At 52.3% G+C, this 16516-nt stretch overlaps 1 protein-coding gene across 1 annotated transcript; it reads left to right on the top strand.

Annotated features, from left to right (window-relative positions):
• Positions 1 to 10812: 10812 nt before the first annotated feature.
• METTL27 (methyltransferase like 27) lies at positions 10813 to 14883 on the top strand. Its single transcript, XM_007942470.1, is given in 6 exon segments — positions 10813 to 10935; positions 11445 to 11573; positions 11787 to 11922; positions 12426 to 12518; positions 14563 to 14683; positions 14685 to 14883. Coding segments are annotated over 6 exon segments (801 nt in total).
• The last annotated feature ends 1633 nt before the right edge of the window (positions 14884 to 16516 follow it).

Raw genomic sequence — 16516 nt, 5'->3', positions numbered from 1 at the left:
AGAAGGTGGGACGGGAGAAGGATGACTAGGACTGAGCCCCTGGGTACGTGGGGTGTGGGGGTGTTTGGTGAGGTGAGTGTCCAAGGAGGAGCAGGCTTGGGATCGGGGAGATTTTGAGGTGGGTGTGGGCCTGTGACCTCCAGGGGAGATGTCATCGCACAGTTGGATGGCCAAGTCCAGAGTTCAGGGCAGAGGGGGAGGGGGGGGGCAGGGCAGGAATGGCCAATTTGGGAGTCATCAACATATAAACAGTATTTAGAGCCATGCATGAGACTAGATGAGATCACCCAGGAAGTGGGTGTAGATAAGGAAGCAAGAACCCAGGACTGAGCCCAGAGGCCCTCCCGTGTTTTAGAGGTCAGTAGAGGAAAGGAAGCAGCCCTGGTGCTCAGCAATTAAAGCGCTTGGCTACTAACCAAAAGGTCAGTGGTTCGAACCCACCAGCTGGTCCACAGGAGAGAAATCAGGCAGTCCCCTTCCATAAAGACTGACAGCCTTCGAAGTCCTGTGGGGCAGTTCCACGCTGTCCTCTAGGGGCGCTATGAGTTGGATTCGACTGCACAGCAGTGGGTGTGGTTTGGGCTTTGCTTCCTTGAAGATTGACAGCCCTGGAGATCCTGTGGGGCAGTTCCACGCTGTCCTCTAGGGGCGCTGTGGGTCAGCATCAACTAGAGGGCAGTGAATAAGAGAAAAGGAGGCAGTGGCAGCCAAGGAGACTGAGAAGAAGCAGTTTGGGGAGCAGGAGGAAATCTGAAGAATGGGAAGTTCTCTCGTCCCCCACAGCCTCTCTCAACCCCACAGCCTATCAGCACCAGCTCAGAGTGGCTACTAAATAGACTTCAGGCCGCCCAGTCGTGGGAGGCAAACACAGTCAACAGCCACCTCTCACCCAAACCAGAAATGAGTCAGGAGATTGAAGTGTGGTTGTTGAAGAAAGGGATGGGGCGAGAGGCAAGAGCAGCGCAAAGACAGAGGACCTGCCCGTTCTCAGGACACCAGCCCTTCCCAAAACCATTCAATAGCCTCAGAGCAGGCAGTCCACCCAGGCCACTCCCCCCGCTGCCTTCTGCAGCCGTCCTTGTGAAACACAAGCCTGGTACCAGAGCTCCCCACTGTCCCTGAAGCCTAGACGTCCGACCCGCTCCGCGTGGCCTAGGCCTGTGTCAGTCAGCAGCTGGTCTGCAGCCCATAGACACACACACAAGCACAGCCGTCCACACACGCAGAGGGGCGGGAAATGGGCTCTCACCAACAGCCCTCTCCTGTCCCTTTCCCCAAAGGCAGGGCGCACTCACCTCCCACATCAAACCTGAAAGACCCACCCCCAACCTTTCACAGCCTCTCCTGCAGCTGGGGCCTGGGCAGTGGAGCCAAGCCCAGGCAAAAGGAGCTCAGAGGCGGGTCTGCTGAGGGCTTCTGGGAAATATGGGCGGGACAGATGACTAAGGCTCGACTACCAGCACCCCACCCAGAGGTGCCTCTGAAGAAAGGCCTGGTGACCTGCTTCTGAAATTTCACAGCCATGAAACCCCGTGGAGCAGTTCTCATGGACTCCCTGTGAATGGGAACCAACTTGACAGCAGCTGGTTTGGTTGCTGGTTTTAGACACCAAGGGAGCGATGAAGGGAGGAGCCCCTGCCCATCTCTCGCCTGCCTTGGGGCCTGTATGGGAGGACTCAACAATGTCTGAGCTGCTACCACCATCTTGTGACCTGAAGAGACAATGGTGCAGACACATGGGATGGTGAATTAGGAGAAGGGAAGAGGCCCTGGTCCTTGGTGAAAGCAGTGAGCCAGCCTTGGAGACAATGGATTGTGTCTTTTAACAGGAAAGATCAAAACCCTACCATTTAAGCCACTCTGAACTCGGTTTTCTGACATCCACATCCTGAATACCTCACTGAACCCCACACACTCAGGTGCACACAAGCCTTCCCGCCCACTCCTGACCCAATGAAAGCTCGTCTTGCCCCAGAAATGTGCCCTTTGGTATCTCCATGCCTTGTCATGGCACCATCTTGGCCTCACCCTCGTCCACTCACTCATGCCGTGTAGTGACACCTGCCGCTCCTCCAAGGGCCTCCTGCAACCTTGACCCTTGGCTTGAACACCTGCAGGACCGGACGGCAGTTTTGAAACATGAACTGATTGTTTTCCTACCTTTTCCCACCCCCAAAACCATTTCCTGTTACCCAACCCCCAACTCCTCCCCCCATTTGGGAACCAGCCAGGCCAGATGGCAAACATTGTCCTGGGGGAGGGTCCATCCTAGCAAAAGACAAAGAAGAGTTCCAAAATCTTAGGGCTTGAGGGGACTACCCAACCCAAAGGAGCTCTGGTGACATAGTGCCTAAGGCACTTGACTGCTAACCAGAAGGCTGGCAGTTCAAACCCACCAGCCACTCCTCAGAAGGAAAGTGGGGCAATCTACTTCCATACTGATACCGCCTTGGAAACCCAAGGAGGGGTCGCTATGAGTCGGGTCCGACTCGATGGCACACAATAACAACCCAACCCAACCACACTCACTGCCATCAAGTCGATTCTGACCCATAGTGACCCCCATTGAGTTTCCAAAGTTGTAAATCTGTATGGAAGCAGACTACTTCATCTTTCTTCCACAGAGCAGCTGGTGGATTTGAACCACCACCCTCTTGGTTAGCAGCCAAATGCCTTAACTACTATACCACCAGAGCTCCTTTGAGGGGACTACAGGATTAGAGAAAAACAAACTGGGTGACTCAGAGAAAACTCTCCAGCCCTTGAGGGTCCTGGGCCGGGGGTGGGGTGGGGAGAAAGGGAGTGAGCTGTGGGGAAAGACATTAGGGGGGCCTGGGGCCCACACCTGAGAGGAGTAGAACAGGTTTAGGAACCACCAGCCTCCACCGAGGTCCCCCATGGCAATTGGTGTCCTCCAGCAGGGCCCAGAGCCACCCTTGTAGGAACCAGTTGATGCCACAGTCCTCATTCAATGAGACACCACGCCACTGAGGACGGCAGATACATGGGCCCCCTGTGAAGGTGTTCCCTAGTGTAACACAAGCCACCCTCCTATACTCCAGCAGGACTGCCTCCCAACTACACTTGGCCTCACCTACCTTACTGACTCCTCCCAACACCCCTCAATATCATGCCCAACCCCTCTCCCCAAAGAAATAGCCCTGGATACCCTGGGGGTGGGGTGGGGTTTAGACAGATAACCCTAAATGTCTATGCTTAGTAGATAGTGAACAGAACTTAGGAGAGAGTGAACAGAGCCTGGACAGGGAAAACACCCCCACCCATCTCCACTCCCCATCTAGAATGGACCGGGGTAGGGGCTGATTCTGACTCATGCCTGTAACCCCAGTGCCCTGCCCAGGGCCTGGCAAGAAGTAGGTGAGGTGCACAATAAATATTTATTGGCCTCAGCCCAGTCCAAGGCATCAGAGATGGAATCAATACTGATGGTTGGCTGACCTGAGCCCCATCCCCAACCTTACTCCCTACTCAGTGACTAGTGAGCAGTGGCTGCAAGATCCAGTCTGACCAAGAGGACAAAGCAGAAGCCACACGATAGGGCTCCAACAAAGCTGAGATCAGACCTGGAACTCTCTCTGTTTAAGCCACTACTATAGGGTTCCATAGTGGCTTCACTGTGATCCACGGGGTTTTAGATTCCACTCACGTACTTTGGGCATCAGGAAAGACCAATGGCTAGAAAAAGGCATCATGTCTGGTGAAGCAGAGTGTCAATGAAAATGAGGAAAAGTCCAGTAAGATGTGTTGACACAGTAACCATGAAGACGGACTCCAACATACCTACCATTATGAACACGGCTCAGACAACATTTCCTTGTCACACACGAGGTCTCCATGAGTTGGATCCAAGTGTAGCTAACAACAGCACCAGCCAGTGTTCTGTTACTTGCAGTCGAGTGCAAGAGGGTACAGATATTCTACGACCTTCAGAGTAAACTGATAACCACTGAAATCTGGGTCAAGGTCACAGTATTTATTAAAATAAATGAAATAGCGACAGTATTTATTGTTGTTGTGTTGTTATTTGCCATTGAGTCAGACCCAACTCATATCAACCTCCTTGGGTTTCCAAGGCAGTATCACCATGGAAGTGGATTGCCCAACCTTCCTTTCAAGGAGTGACTGGTGGGTTTGAACCTCCAGCTTTCTGGTTAGCAGTCCAGTGCCTTAGGCACTACACTACCAGAGCTCCCCCAGTATTTATTAAGATAAACGAAATAGCAAGTGGCCATCTAAAATGCAACTATTGGTCTCAAGGAGGGGTCACTATGAGTCGGGTCTGACTCAACAGCACATAACAACAACAACAGTGCAAAGTGGAGTGAAGAAAATTGAAGATGCGTGGAAACAAGTACTCCAAAAGACTAATGGACCATGAGAACCTCAGCCTATATAACCCTGAGACCAAGAAGAAGTAGATGGTGCCCGGCTACAAATGCCAACCACTTGGAAATGGATTAGAATTGGAGATCCTGGATAGATGGGGGTCGGGGGGAGAGTGGAAAAAAAATTTAAAAACATAAAAAAGGCCATGATTACTGATTGGATAGAGATTGGTGAAACCCCTGAGACTATGTATGCCCCTAGTCACCCTTCAGACCTGGAATTGGACTCATTCCCGTGGCTTAGCTCTTGGCCAAGCAGAAGACAGGCCTACAAGGTGAGGGAGATGCACTCCTTAGCCAAGCAACCACAGGAGATCAGAAGGGCAGCGTTCGCACAGAGGGAAAGCTAGAGAGGCAGGAATGCATAGGTGGGAAGGACAGACACAGGGAAAGGGTGACCCCAGGGGGGAAGTGGGAAGAGAGCTGTTACACCGTGGGGAGTATAATCAGTGTCACAAAACAAGGTAGATGAACTATCGAATGTCAAAGGAATCTGCTTTGTAAAAATTCCACCTAATCACAATACAAAGTTTAAAAAAAAAAGATAAATGACAAGTTATGCTAATAGAGCAAAACCAAACCCACTGCCATCGAGTGGGATCCATAGCTACCCCTCCTTGGGTTTCTGAAACGATATCACTACAGAAGTAGATTGCCCAAACTGAACAGCTGGTGGGTTTAAACCACCAGCCTTCTGGTTAGCAGTCAAATGCCTTAGGCACTATGCCACCAGAGCTCCCTGTGCCAATAAGGACATCCTGAAATCTCCGTGGCTTAACACAATGAAGGTTTACTTCTTGTTGTTGTTGTTGTTTTGCCGTCGAGTCGGCCCCGACTCATGGCGACCCCTCCTTGGGTTTCCGAGGCAGTCTCACTACGGAAGTAGTCCAGTGCGGGTTGGTGGAGAGGACACCATGCAATCCTTTGGGGCCCCTGGCTCTGTCATCTTACAGCTCCCCACTCCTCTGGGTCCTCAGAGCCAAACCCCACAAAGGGTCATAGAGGAGCTTTTCACAGCCCAGGTCTGAAATGGACTACTTCACTTTCATCCACATCCTATTGGCCAGAAGTCCAACACATGGTCACAGTCATGCAAGGAAGCTGAGACATGTAGTCTGGCTCAAGAAGAGGCAAATTGGGCAACTGGTGTGTACTGGCAGGGTCCATGTCAGCGACCAGAGACCTCCTCGCCCCAGAAGCACTGCTCACTTCTTAGGCCTCACTGTACACCACCTCTTAGCAACATTGGTCACTACAGCCATCCTCTGTCTCTCGTCTCTCTGTCTGTCTGTCTGTCTCTCTCTCTGTATATATATATATTCTTGTCTACCTATGTATCCACCCGTGGGTCAGTGTTTGCTGTTACTGATAACACAGTAATGTGTCTGCAATGGTCTTTGCCTTTATTGTCTGTACCTCTTATGCACCTCTCCATGTCTTCCTTTTCCTTAATGATACTGTGCTAGTCACATGCTTTTGGTATATTGCTTTTCCCTTCACCCATATCAAACCTGTCAGGTTAATTATCTACCTGTTTTCCCTCCCTTCCACTCCCCTCCCATCCCTGGTAACCAACAAAGAAAATTTCCTTCCCTGTGTAAACCTTTCCTTAACTTTTGACAATAATGGACTCATACAGTATTTGTCCTCCTCTAATTGACTTATTTCACTCAGCGTAATGTCCTCCAATTTCATCCACATTATGAGGTGATTCACAGATTCTTCATTATTCTTTAGTGTTGCGTAGTATTCCACTGTGTGTATATACCATAGTTTAGTTATCCATTCATCTGTTAACGGTCACTTAGGTTGTTTCCCTCTCTTTGCTGTTGTGAATAGTGTTGCAATGAACATGGGTGTGCATGTATCTATTTGTGTCCTGGATCTCACCTCTTTAGGATATATTCCTAGTAATGGGATCACTGGATCAAACAGTATTTCTATTTCCCACTTTTAAGGGAGCACCACACTATTTTCCACAGATGTTGTATCATTTTACAGTCCCACCAGCAGCGTATGAGAGTGCCAATCTCTCCACACCCTCGCCAGCATTTGTTGTTTTCGGTCATGTTGTACACGTTGTTGTGTTTGTGTTGTTCCAGCTATTGTTTCTGGAATGAGATGGTATCTCATTTTTGTTTTGACTGCAACTCTCTTAATGCATAATGATTGTGATCCTTTCTTCATGTGCTTGTTGGCTCCCTGAATATCTTCTTTAGTGAAGTATCTGCTCATGTCCTTTGCCCATCTTTTGAAATGGTTTGTCTTTTTGATGTTGAGGTGCTGAAGTTTTCTATAAATTCTGGAGATAAGTCCCTTGTCAGATATGTCCTTGCCAAATATTTTTTTTCCCAATCTGGTAGGTTTTCTTTTTATTCTTTTGGAGAAGTCTTCTGATGCTCATAAGAATTGAATTTTGAGAAAATCTCAATCATCTAGTTTCTCTTTTGCTGTTTGTGCATTTTGGGATATGTCTGATAGTCTATTAAGGCCATAAATTACGCCCCCTAAGTTTGCCCCTATTTTATCTTTGATGAGCTTTATAGCTTGGGATGTTACATTTAGATCTTTGATCCATCTTGAGTTCATTTGTGTGTATGGTATGAGGTATGGATCTTGTTTCATTTTTCTGAAGATGGATATCCAGTTCTGCCAGCACCATTTGTTAAAGAGACTATCTCTTCCCCATTGAATTGGGCTTTGGCCCTTTATCGAAGATCAGCTGTCCGTGGGTGAATGGATCTATTTCTGGGTTCTCAATTCTGTTCCACTGGTCTATGTGTCTATGGTTGTACCAATACCAGGCTGTTTAAACTACTGTGACTGTATAGTAGGATTTGAGATTGGGGAGTGTGAGACCGCCTACTTTGATCTTCTTCAATGGTCCTTTGCTCATCCGTACTCTCTTTCCTTTCCATATAAAGTTTGTTGTTGTTGTTGTTGTTAAGTGCCGTCGAGTCATTTCCGACTCATAGCGACCCCATGCACAGCAGAACGAAACACTGCCTGATCCCACGCCAGCCCCACAATCCCTGCTATACTTGAGCCCATCATCGCAGCCACCGTGTCAATCCATCTCATTGAAGGCCTCCCCCTCTTTCGTCGACCCTCCACCCTACCAAGCATGACATCCTTCTCCAGGGAATGGTCCCTTCTTACAACATGACCAAAATAGGTGAGACGAAGTCTGGCCATTCTTGCTTCCAAGGAGCATTCTGGCTGCACTTCCTCCACAGATCTGTTAGTTCTTTTAGCAGTCCATGGTACTTTCAGCATTCTTCGCCAGCACCACAGCTCAAAAGCATCAACTCTTCTTTGGTCTTCCTTATTCATTGTCCAGCTCTCACATGCATACGAGGCGATTGGAAATATCATGGCTTGTGTCAGGCACACCTTAGTCCTCCAGGAGACATCCTTGCTCCTCAGCACTTGAAACAGTTCTTCACGGTTGACCTTCCCAATGCTACACGTCGTCTAATGTCCTGACTGCTGCTTCTGTTGGCATTGATTGTAGAACCAAGCAACGTGAATTCTTTGACAACCTCAATTTTCTCTCCATTTATTGTGATGCTGCTCATTGGTCCAGTTGTGGTCTCATATAAAGTTAGTGATTGGTTTTTCCAAGTCCTTAAAGAATGTTGATGGAATTTGGATTGGGATTGCATTGAATCTATAGATTTCTTTGGGTAGTATTGACATTTTCACAGTGTTCAGTCTTCCTATCCATGAGTATGGTATGTTCTTCCATTTATGTAGATCTCTTATCATTTCTTGAAGTAGTCTTTTATACTTTTCTTTGTATAGGTCTTTTGTACCCCTGTTAACATTTATTCCCAAGTATTTTATCTTTTGGTAGCTATTGTAAATGGTATTTTCCTTATTTCATTTTTAAAGATCTCTTTGTTGATGTAGAGGAATCCAATTGATTTTTGTATGTTGATCTTGTATCCTGCCACTTTGCTAAACCTTTCAATTAGTTCCAGCAGTTTTCTTGCTGAGTCTCTTGAGTTTTTTATGTATAGGATCATGCCATCTGCAAATAGGGATTATTTTATTTCTTCTTTTTCTATTGGGAACTCTGGTGGCATAGTCCCTAAGGCATTTGACTGCTAACCTGAAGGTTGGCGGTTCAAACCCACCAGCAACTCTGCAGAAGGAAGACTGGGCAATCTACTTCCATAAATATTTGTCACCTCAGAAACCTGCTATGAGTCGGAATCAACTTGATGGTAGTGAGTTTGGTTTTGGTTTCTTTTTAAAATACAGTATCTCTGTTCTCAGCTTCCTTCCTCACTTCCTTTCTCTAGATTTTCTCCAACATCCCTAGCCACTCCTTGTCCTCCGCCTGCCCTGAAGTGTTGGGGTGCAGACTGGGTCCTGAGCCCTCTCCTCTCTTCCCCCTCTTCTCGCCCTATACAATCTCACTCTTACCAGCTGCCTCAGCTACCACCAATTACACTCAGGTCCCAAAGGTGTCTCCAGAACCCACTTCTCTCCTTAGCTCCAAAATTCTGCATCAAACAGCCAGGTAGGTGGACATCTTCACCTAGACACATCACAGACAGACACCTCAAACTTAACCTGCCCAAAACTGTTAATAGCCTCTTCAACGCCAAACCTGTTTTTCCTCCTTCATGTCCCCTGCTATGAATGGCACCAACAGCCATCCAAGTTCTCAAGCTAGGGGGAAAAAAAAACTCACTGCCCTCGAGTCCTTCCTCCGACTCATAATTACCCCTATTGAGTTTCCAAGGTTGTAAATCTTTAGGGAAGTAAATCAGAGCCTTCTTCCTTCCGTGGAGCAGCTGGTGGGTTTGAACCACTGACCTACCAGTTAGCAGTCAAGTGCTCTATCCACTATGCCACCAGAGCACCTTCAAGCTAGAAGCCTGGCCATCATCTTGACATCTCGCTTCCCCATTCATACACTCTGTCAATCATCAAAGCCCTGTTGTTTCTACCTCCTAAATATCTCTGAAGTCCATCCACTCCTCTCCAGTGCCATGACCTCTCCCTGAGTTGATGCTACCATCACCTCCCTCTTGGACAACTGCAACAGCCTCCCAAAACCTCTGCCTGCCAAACTGTAATCCAGTACACAGGTCCTGGAGGCAATGCTTCTGGGTTGGAATTAGAATTGGCATTTCAAGGATGTCCCCTGAAGTAACCCAAGCTGTTGAGGCTGAGATGGTGCTCTAACCGACCTACACTGCCCAATAGTGCCTAAGGCATTTGACTGCTAACCAGAAGGCTGGAGGTTCAAATCCATCCGCCACTCCTCGGAAGGAAGATCAGGCAATCTACTTCCATAGTGACAGCACCTCGGAAACCCAAGGAGTAGTCGCTGTGAGTCAGATCTGACTCAATGGAAGTGAGTTTGAGTTTGAGCCACACAAACCAAACCAGTTGCCATGGAATTGATTCCGACTCAGTCTCCCTAGAGGACAGAAGAGACCTGTCCCATAGGGCTTGCAAGGATGTAATTTTTAGGAAGCCGACTGCCATGTGTTTCTCCCATGGAGCAGCTGTTGGGTTCGAACCATCCACCACTTTTATTAGCAGCCCAATGCTTTAACCACTGTGCCACCAAGGCTCCTAACTAAGCATACATACAGCCATTGAAATGAAATAAATCTAAAATTCTGGTCCTCACTCACACTAGGCACATTTCAAGGGCTCAACAGCCACATGTGGCTCATGGCTACCGTATTGAACAGAGTAGATTGTAGCACTTTTCCATCAGGACAGAAAGTTCTCCTGGGCAGCGTTGCTAGACATGGGTGAGCCTTCTGAAAATGAAGGCTGATCCTCTCCTTCCCGTAAAAGTTCAGAATCTCCCCACTGCCTAAAAGTCCATGCTTTTAGGAAACCTAAAATATGTTGGGAGCTCAGAAGGCAGTGGAGGGAGGATGGTAGAGAAAGCGCTACTTCTGAGTCTGGGACCTTCCCAGGCTGGAGGCTGGCTGGCTGACGACCTTGAGCTCACTGGCTGGGGGCGTGGCGCGCGGGCTGCCAGTGCTTTCTTTTGATTGGGCATTTTCGATTAGCAGGAAGCCAATCATCGAGGGCGACGGGTGGGCAGGGCCAGGTTCTATGTGCAAGCCCCGCCCCGAGTTCCGGAGGTCCTGGGAGGGCTGATAGGCGGTGAGTCCTGACCCTGACAGCCTTAGAGACCCTCTCGCTACAGGGAACACCCCTGTCCCCAGCATTGCGTCCTAGCGTGTCGATGTCCCGCCTTCTGTGTGCTCAGTGTCCCCGCCTGTGAAATGAGGGGCTGGCGCTGGTGGCCTGGAGGGGAGAGTCTGCCGCCTGCCCTGCAGGGCGTGGGGCGGGAGTGGGGTGGGGCTGGAGATTGAAGGGGTCTCGGGGCTGGAGGGGAAAGGAGGCCTTGTCCCCCCACAGGAGGATGGCGCAGGAGGAGGGCGGGAGGCTGCCGGAGGTGCAGGCGCGGGTTGGGGCCTCGCACGGCATCACCGACCTGGCCTGCAAACTCCACTTCTATGACCGCTGGGCCCCAGACTACGACCAGGTAACCCACCTGGAGCCTTGCCTCCCTCTACTCACCCAAACTGTTTTCCCGTTTGTAAAGTGGGAATGACCAGTTACCCTTAGGTCCCAGGACAGCTGTGAGAATGAAGGGAAACCCTGCCCCCTTATAGACTGACCCTTCCCCTATCCACCCAGAGCAGCCCTGCCTCCTGACCAGCCCCACCCTCAGAGAGCAAGGACCAACCCTCCCCACCCTGAGCTACAGCGCAGCCAGAGGGTACCCTGGAGGAGGTGACATTGAGGGTCACTCTGGACTAAGCAGAGAGAGCCACCTTGGCCAGCCAAGGTCCCTGAGAGGGAGCTTAACTCTCCACCAGGCTTCCCCTCCCTGTCGCCCTAGAAGGGCCAGAGTCACCAATGTGTGCACGCGCGCACACACACACACACACACACACACACCTTGGCCTGGCTGACTCCCAGACTAACACACAGGAAGCCCCCCACACCCCAGGACATGGGGTGGTGGTTGGCTCAGCACTGTGTCCCCAGGACGTGGCCACACTGCAGTACCGTGCACCCCGGCTTGCTGTGGACTGCCTCACTCAAGCCCTTCCAGGCCTGCCCCACACCGCCCTGATCCTGGATGTGGCTTGTGGCACCGGCCTGGTGGCTGCTGAGGTGAGGCCTCCCCAGATCCCCTGCCCTCTGCCAGGCCCCCACTTCTTGAAAGTCCTACCACTGAGGCCCCAGCGTGCTGCCTCCCCTCTCTCCGCTCTCACTGGTCTCAGACACATGGGCCACATCCACTGTGGGACCCCTTGCCCTCTCCAGGCATGAGGACCCAGCTGGAGAGTGGAAGGGTATGAAGGGTGACTGGAACGCTTCCTCTAGCTGCAGGCTCGGGGCTTCCTCCAGCTACACGGGGTGGATGGAAGCACGGGGATGCTGGAACAGGCTCGGGCCCGTGGCCTCTACCAACACCTCAGCCTCTGCACCCTGGGCCAGGAGCCTCTGCCCAGCCCTGAAGGTACCTCTCCATCTGATATCCCAAGGCCCACTGAACCAAGCCCACCTGCCACAGGCTCTCCTGCCCCAAGCCCCATTCTCTTGCTATATCCCTACTCCCTTGCCCCATGAGGCCCTGCCCTTCACTGAGCCCGCAGTCCCCTAATTGAGACCCACTTGGCCTCACCAAACCCCCCTTCACCTCTCTAAGTCCCATCCCCCTTACTGAGTGCTCCATGAGCCCCCCCAGTGAGCCCCCATTCCCCTTGGTAGGCTTCCCACCCCCTCACTGAGATCCTCTGAGTCCCCAGGAACCCCCTCAGTGAGCCCTCTACCTTGCGATCTGACCTCAGCCCACACGTAGGCTGCACCTGCCGTATCCCCCTTGGGATCTGGGTCCTGCAGACACTGGTGGCAGCCCTTGTCTCTCCCCAGACCCCCCCGCCATGAGGCACTGTCCTCCAGGGTGGCCTGAGGCCACACCACAGACAAACCATCCCACCGTATCCCCATGCCCCACCGCAGGGACCTTCGATGCAGTGCTGATGGTGGGTGCCCTCAGCGACGGCCAGGTGCCCTGCAGTGCAGTACCTGAGCTCCTGCGTGTCACCAAGCCAGGTGAGGAGTGATCCCATACACACACTTGCCCTTCCACACCAGCCTCAGACCCCTTAGGCCAAGGGCGGGCCAAGGCTCTGCCCAGAGTCATGCAATATTCACAGCCTAGCATCCCACGCACTAGCCCAGGGCTCAGCCTCAGTGGCCACCATCAACAAGACCAGGCAATTGGGCAGCAAGCTCAGATCTTTTCCTTTGGGCAACCGGGACCAACTGCACTCTCCTCACCAGCCTCTGTTTCCTCCCTATAAACGGGTGGCCCTCATCCCTCCCCATAGGATGACAGTGAGAACTGGGTGACAATGTCTGTAAGGCCTTTGCTTCAGCCGTGGTACACAGTAGGTGCTCAGCTCAGTTTGGTCACCTTCCAGCTTCCTCTCTAGCTCGTGGGCCACCCTTAGACAAGTCTCTCTTTCTCTTTACCAACCTCAGTTTCCTCATCTGTGAAATGGGGCTCCTTGGAGAGCACGATTTGTGAACTCCAAGCTGGGCTGATGTGCAGGTATGTTGTTGTTGTTGTTGTTATGTGCCGTCGAGTCGGCCCCGACTCATAGCGACCCCTCCTTGGGTTTCCGAGGCAGTATCACTACGGAAGTAGGATTGCCCAACCTTCCTTCCGGGGAGTGGCTGGTGGGTTTGAACCGCCAGCCTTCTGGTTAGCAGTCAAGTGCAGGTATAGGTTGTATTTACTGTGTACCCAGCCCTGTGCTTTGGGGAAAAGATACAGACTCCATTCTCTGGGACTTGCTCACCAACCCCTGGGGCCCAGGAAGGGACCAGAGGGCCCAGGGCCACCAGGACTGTGAGTGCTCATTGATCTGAGAATTCAGAGAAGAGTGGTCTCCGGGAGGGCTGGGATCTGGGATGAGGAGTGAGGGCAGTCCCTCCAACTTAAGCTAATGGAGAATGGCAGGGTGTGAGGCACTGGCGGCCATAGCAAACAGGAAGTCAGAGGGTCAGAGGGACGTTCTTATCACTGGGTGATCACCACCCCCACCCCACCCCCTGTGCCTCCAGCCCCTGGGCCCAGCAGGGGTGTGGCTAAGCCTGGACAGGTCTGGGCAGGCTTGGGGTGAGCAAAAGGACATTGGCAGGCTCAGCAGGACATTTTAAGGTAGGGCCTAAAAACATGAACCAGCAACATCGGGGCCTTCCGTGCCCAGCCGTGCTTGCCACTCTAGCCCACCCCACCTCACCCGACAGCCCCGCCCACCCTGTGACAGACCCCCTGCTGGGGCGCCTGTCCTCTTATTGTGTCCCCACTGCTGAGAGCACCCCACTTTCTCTCGCCACTTCCTTCAGGAAGCTTCCCAGACTCCAGTCACTGGTCTTCCCCTGACCTCCTTCAGAGTAGATCTGAGACCTCACTGGGAGGTGGAGGACCTGAGGGACGAGGTCATCCTGTTGTTCAGCCAGTGATATCCGAATGCACCAGGCATTTCATACACCCCAGACTTCCTGTTTCACAGGAAGTCATCCCCTCTGCAAACTGGGAAACTGAGGCTCGGAGCAGTGAAGGGACCTACCCAAGGTCAAAGCTTAAGTGCTTCCCTCCCACTTCCAGTGCCCCTAGACAATCTGGAGACGAGAGCCTGGGGGCGTCAGAGAGGATGGAGCCTCTTTGAGGATTCAGTCAGGAATGACCAGTGGCTGGGCCTCGGGGGGCTGCATCAAAAACAAAACCAAACCCACTGCCATCAAGTCGATTCCAGCTCATACTGACCCCCTTTGGGTTTCCGAGGCAGTAAATCTTTGCAGAAGTAGATTGCCCAGTCTTCCTTCTGTGGAGTGGCTGGTGGATTTGAACCACCAACCTTCTGGTTAGCAGTCAAATGCCTTAGGCACTACACCACCAGGGCTCCTTCAGGGGCTGCATGGGAGGCTGCATTTCTGGGAGAGAGAACTGTGAGCATCACGGCCATGGGGGTGGGAAAAGACTGGCCTGGGGACACAGCTGGAAGAACTTAGGGCCTGGAAAACACGAGCAGCAGGGGGACAGCTTCCCAGGTCCCTCACCCAGTTCTCCTACCTTCTCCCTTCCCAGGCGGGCTGGTGTGTCTGACCACCAGAACCAACCCATCCAACCTTCGATTTAAGGAGGCTCTGGAGGCCACACTGGACGGGCTGGAGCAGGCTGGGGCGTGGGAGCGCTTGGTGGCCTGGCCTGTGGACCAGTGGGAGCTGGCTACCTCTGAGCTTGAGGTGGTGCCTGGCACCTCTGCCGGGGACAACTTTATCTCAGGCATCGTCTATCTTTACCGAAAGCAGGAGGCAGCCCAGGTTGAAGGGACGAGGCCCAGCCCCTAGCCCGTGCCAGGCCCCTGATCCTATGTCCATTTGCTGGGCCCCCCTACGTCATCTGTAAAATGGTACAGCCCTGCCCCTCAAGAAAGCTCTGTCTATTAAATGAGCTCCGAGGAGAGACTCTTTCTCTCACCCCAGGGAAGGCTATAGCAGAGAGAGTGCCCTCACCAGGCCAACGCTGAACCTGGCACACTCAACAGGTGCAGTAGGCATGCTCACTAACACTAACTAACACTGGGCAGTGTGGGGACATGTGCACCCTGGGACCAGGCAGAGTGGGAGTCAAGTCCAAGGCCAAGTGTCTGCTGACTCCCAGACTCTGGGTCCAGATCCAGAGCCATAGCGCCCAACTTTCAATCAGGGCTTGGGCCAAACATTTTCGCGTGTCCCAGACTCAGTTTCCCTGTCTGTGAATTGAGATTGGAATGTGAGTGCTGGGGCAGGTGAAAGGGCTCGTGACCATCAGCGGGGTGGACAGGACAGGACTGAGGGTGAGTCCTGCGTCTGGGTACCGTGAGAAGGCGTCCTGTGGAGGCGGTGTAAAGCCGGACCTTCAAGACAAGCAGGATTCAGAAGGGCAGAGAAAGGAAAAAGGACATTCCAGGCTGAGGGCAGGGACAGCCTGAGGTGGGACCTGTAGGGTGACCCAGAGAGGGAGAGCCTGGCTGTCCAGACAGAGGTGGGAGGAAGGAGGGAGGGCCGCCAACTGGGTGTTCCCATCTGCCTTCCCCTGGGATGGCCCTGTACCTTACTGCAGTCCTGGGCGCACACCCACATGCAGGGTTTACCTCCAAATAAGAAAGTGCTTGAACAAAGTGACTCCAGAGGTTGGGGCCAGTTCTGATTTTTCATAATTCCCAGAAACCAATATTTTAAGTGCTCAAGTCTCAGCAACAAAGCAAAGGTGGAGCCCCTCATTGACCCCACCCTCATCAGCCTCTCCTCAGGCTCTGGCCCTGCCTCTGCCCACAGCCGCTCGGTTCCCAAAACAGACACAGTAAATACCTCATTGCTTCTGTGCACAGATCCCATTTATTGTAGAAAATAATAATAATTACAGTGATGAATGAATCTCCTTAAATTACAAAACAGAAACCACATGGAAGGCAGGGAGCCCCAGGGCTTCCTGGGGTGCAGCCAGAGAAAGGCTGCTCCCGGGCCCTCCTTGGCTGGCCAGTGTCCTTGGCAGGGGCAGAGGGTTTGGAGGTGGCCAGGCTCAAGGGGTCCAGGGAGGCAGCAGGGTGGGGGTGGGAAGAGTGGGAGCAGCCCTGGCCCACCACGACTCCCGTGCCCTCAACCCACCCAAACCAGTTGTAGCACCTTCACCCCTCCCCTCCCAAACCCATCTGTCCACTCTGTGCCCCTCGGCAGGTGGGTGGCGGAGGCCCAGCAGTTCTCAGGGCCCCGGGTTTCAATACCCAGGCACAGCCCAAGCATTCATTCACTCAGCCGCCCGCCAGCACGCAGCAGAGGGGGCAAGGCTGGGCACACTGCTGGATCAGGGGATGGTAGCAGGCACTGCAGAGAGTCGTGGACGATGCGAGCTTGAGCTTCCCTCCCTGCGCAAGGTCAAAGCAAGGCACGGTGCCCATCATAGGCATGGACAGGGCATGGTGTGTGGGCTCGCAGGGTCAAAGCTAAGCCATCCTGGCCAGCAGGAGCCAGCTTATCTCCCACCCACTGCCACACCCTGT

Source organism: Orycteropus afer, unplaced genomic scaffold (assembly GCF_000298275.1).
Source record: "Orycteropus afer afer isolate SDZICR_OR568_19922 unplaced genomic scaffold, OryAfe1.0 scaffold00006, whole genome shotgun sequence".
Taxonomy (NCBI): Eukaryota; Metazoa; Chordata; class Mammalia; order Tubulidentata; family Orycteropodidae; genus Orycteropus; species Orycteropus afer.
The sequence above is the reverse complement of the archived record's forward strand: the minus strand, read 5'-3'. Positions and strand labels throughout refer to the sequence as shown.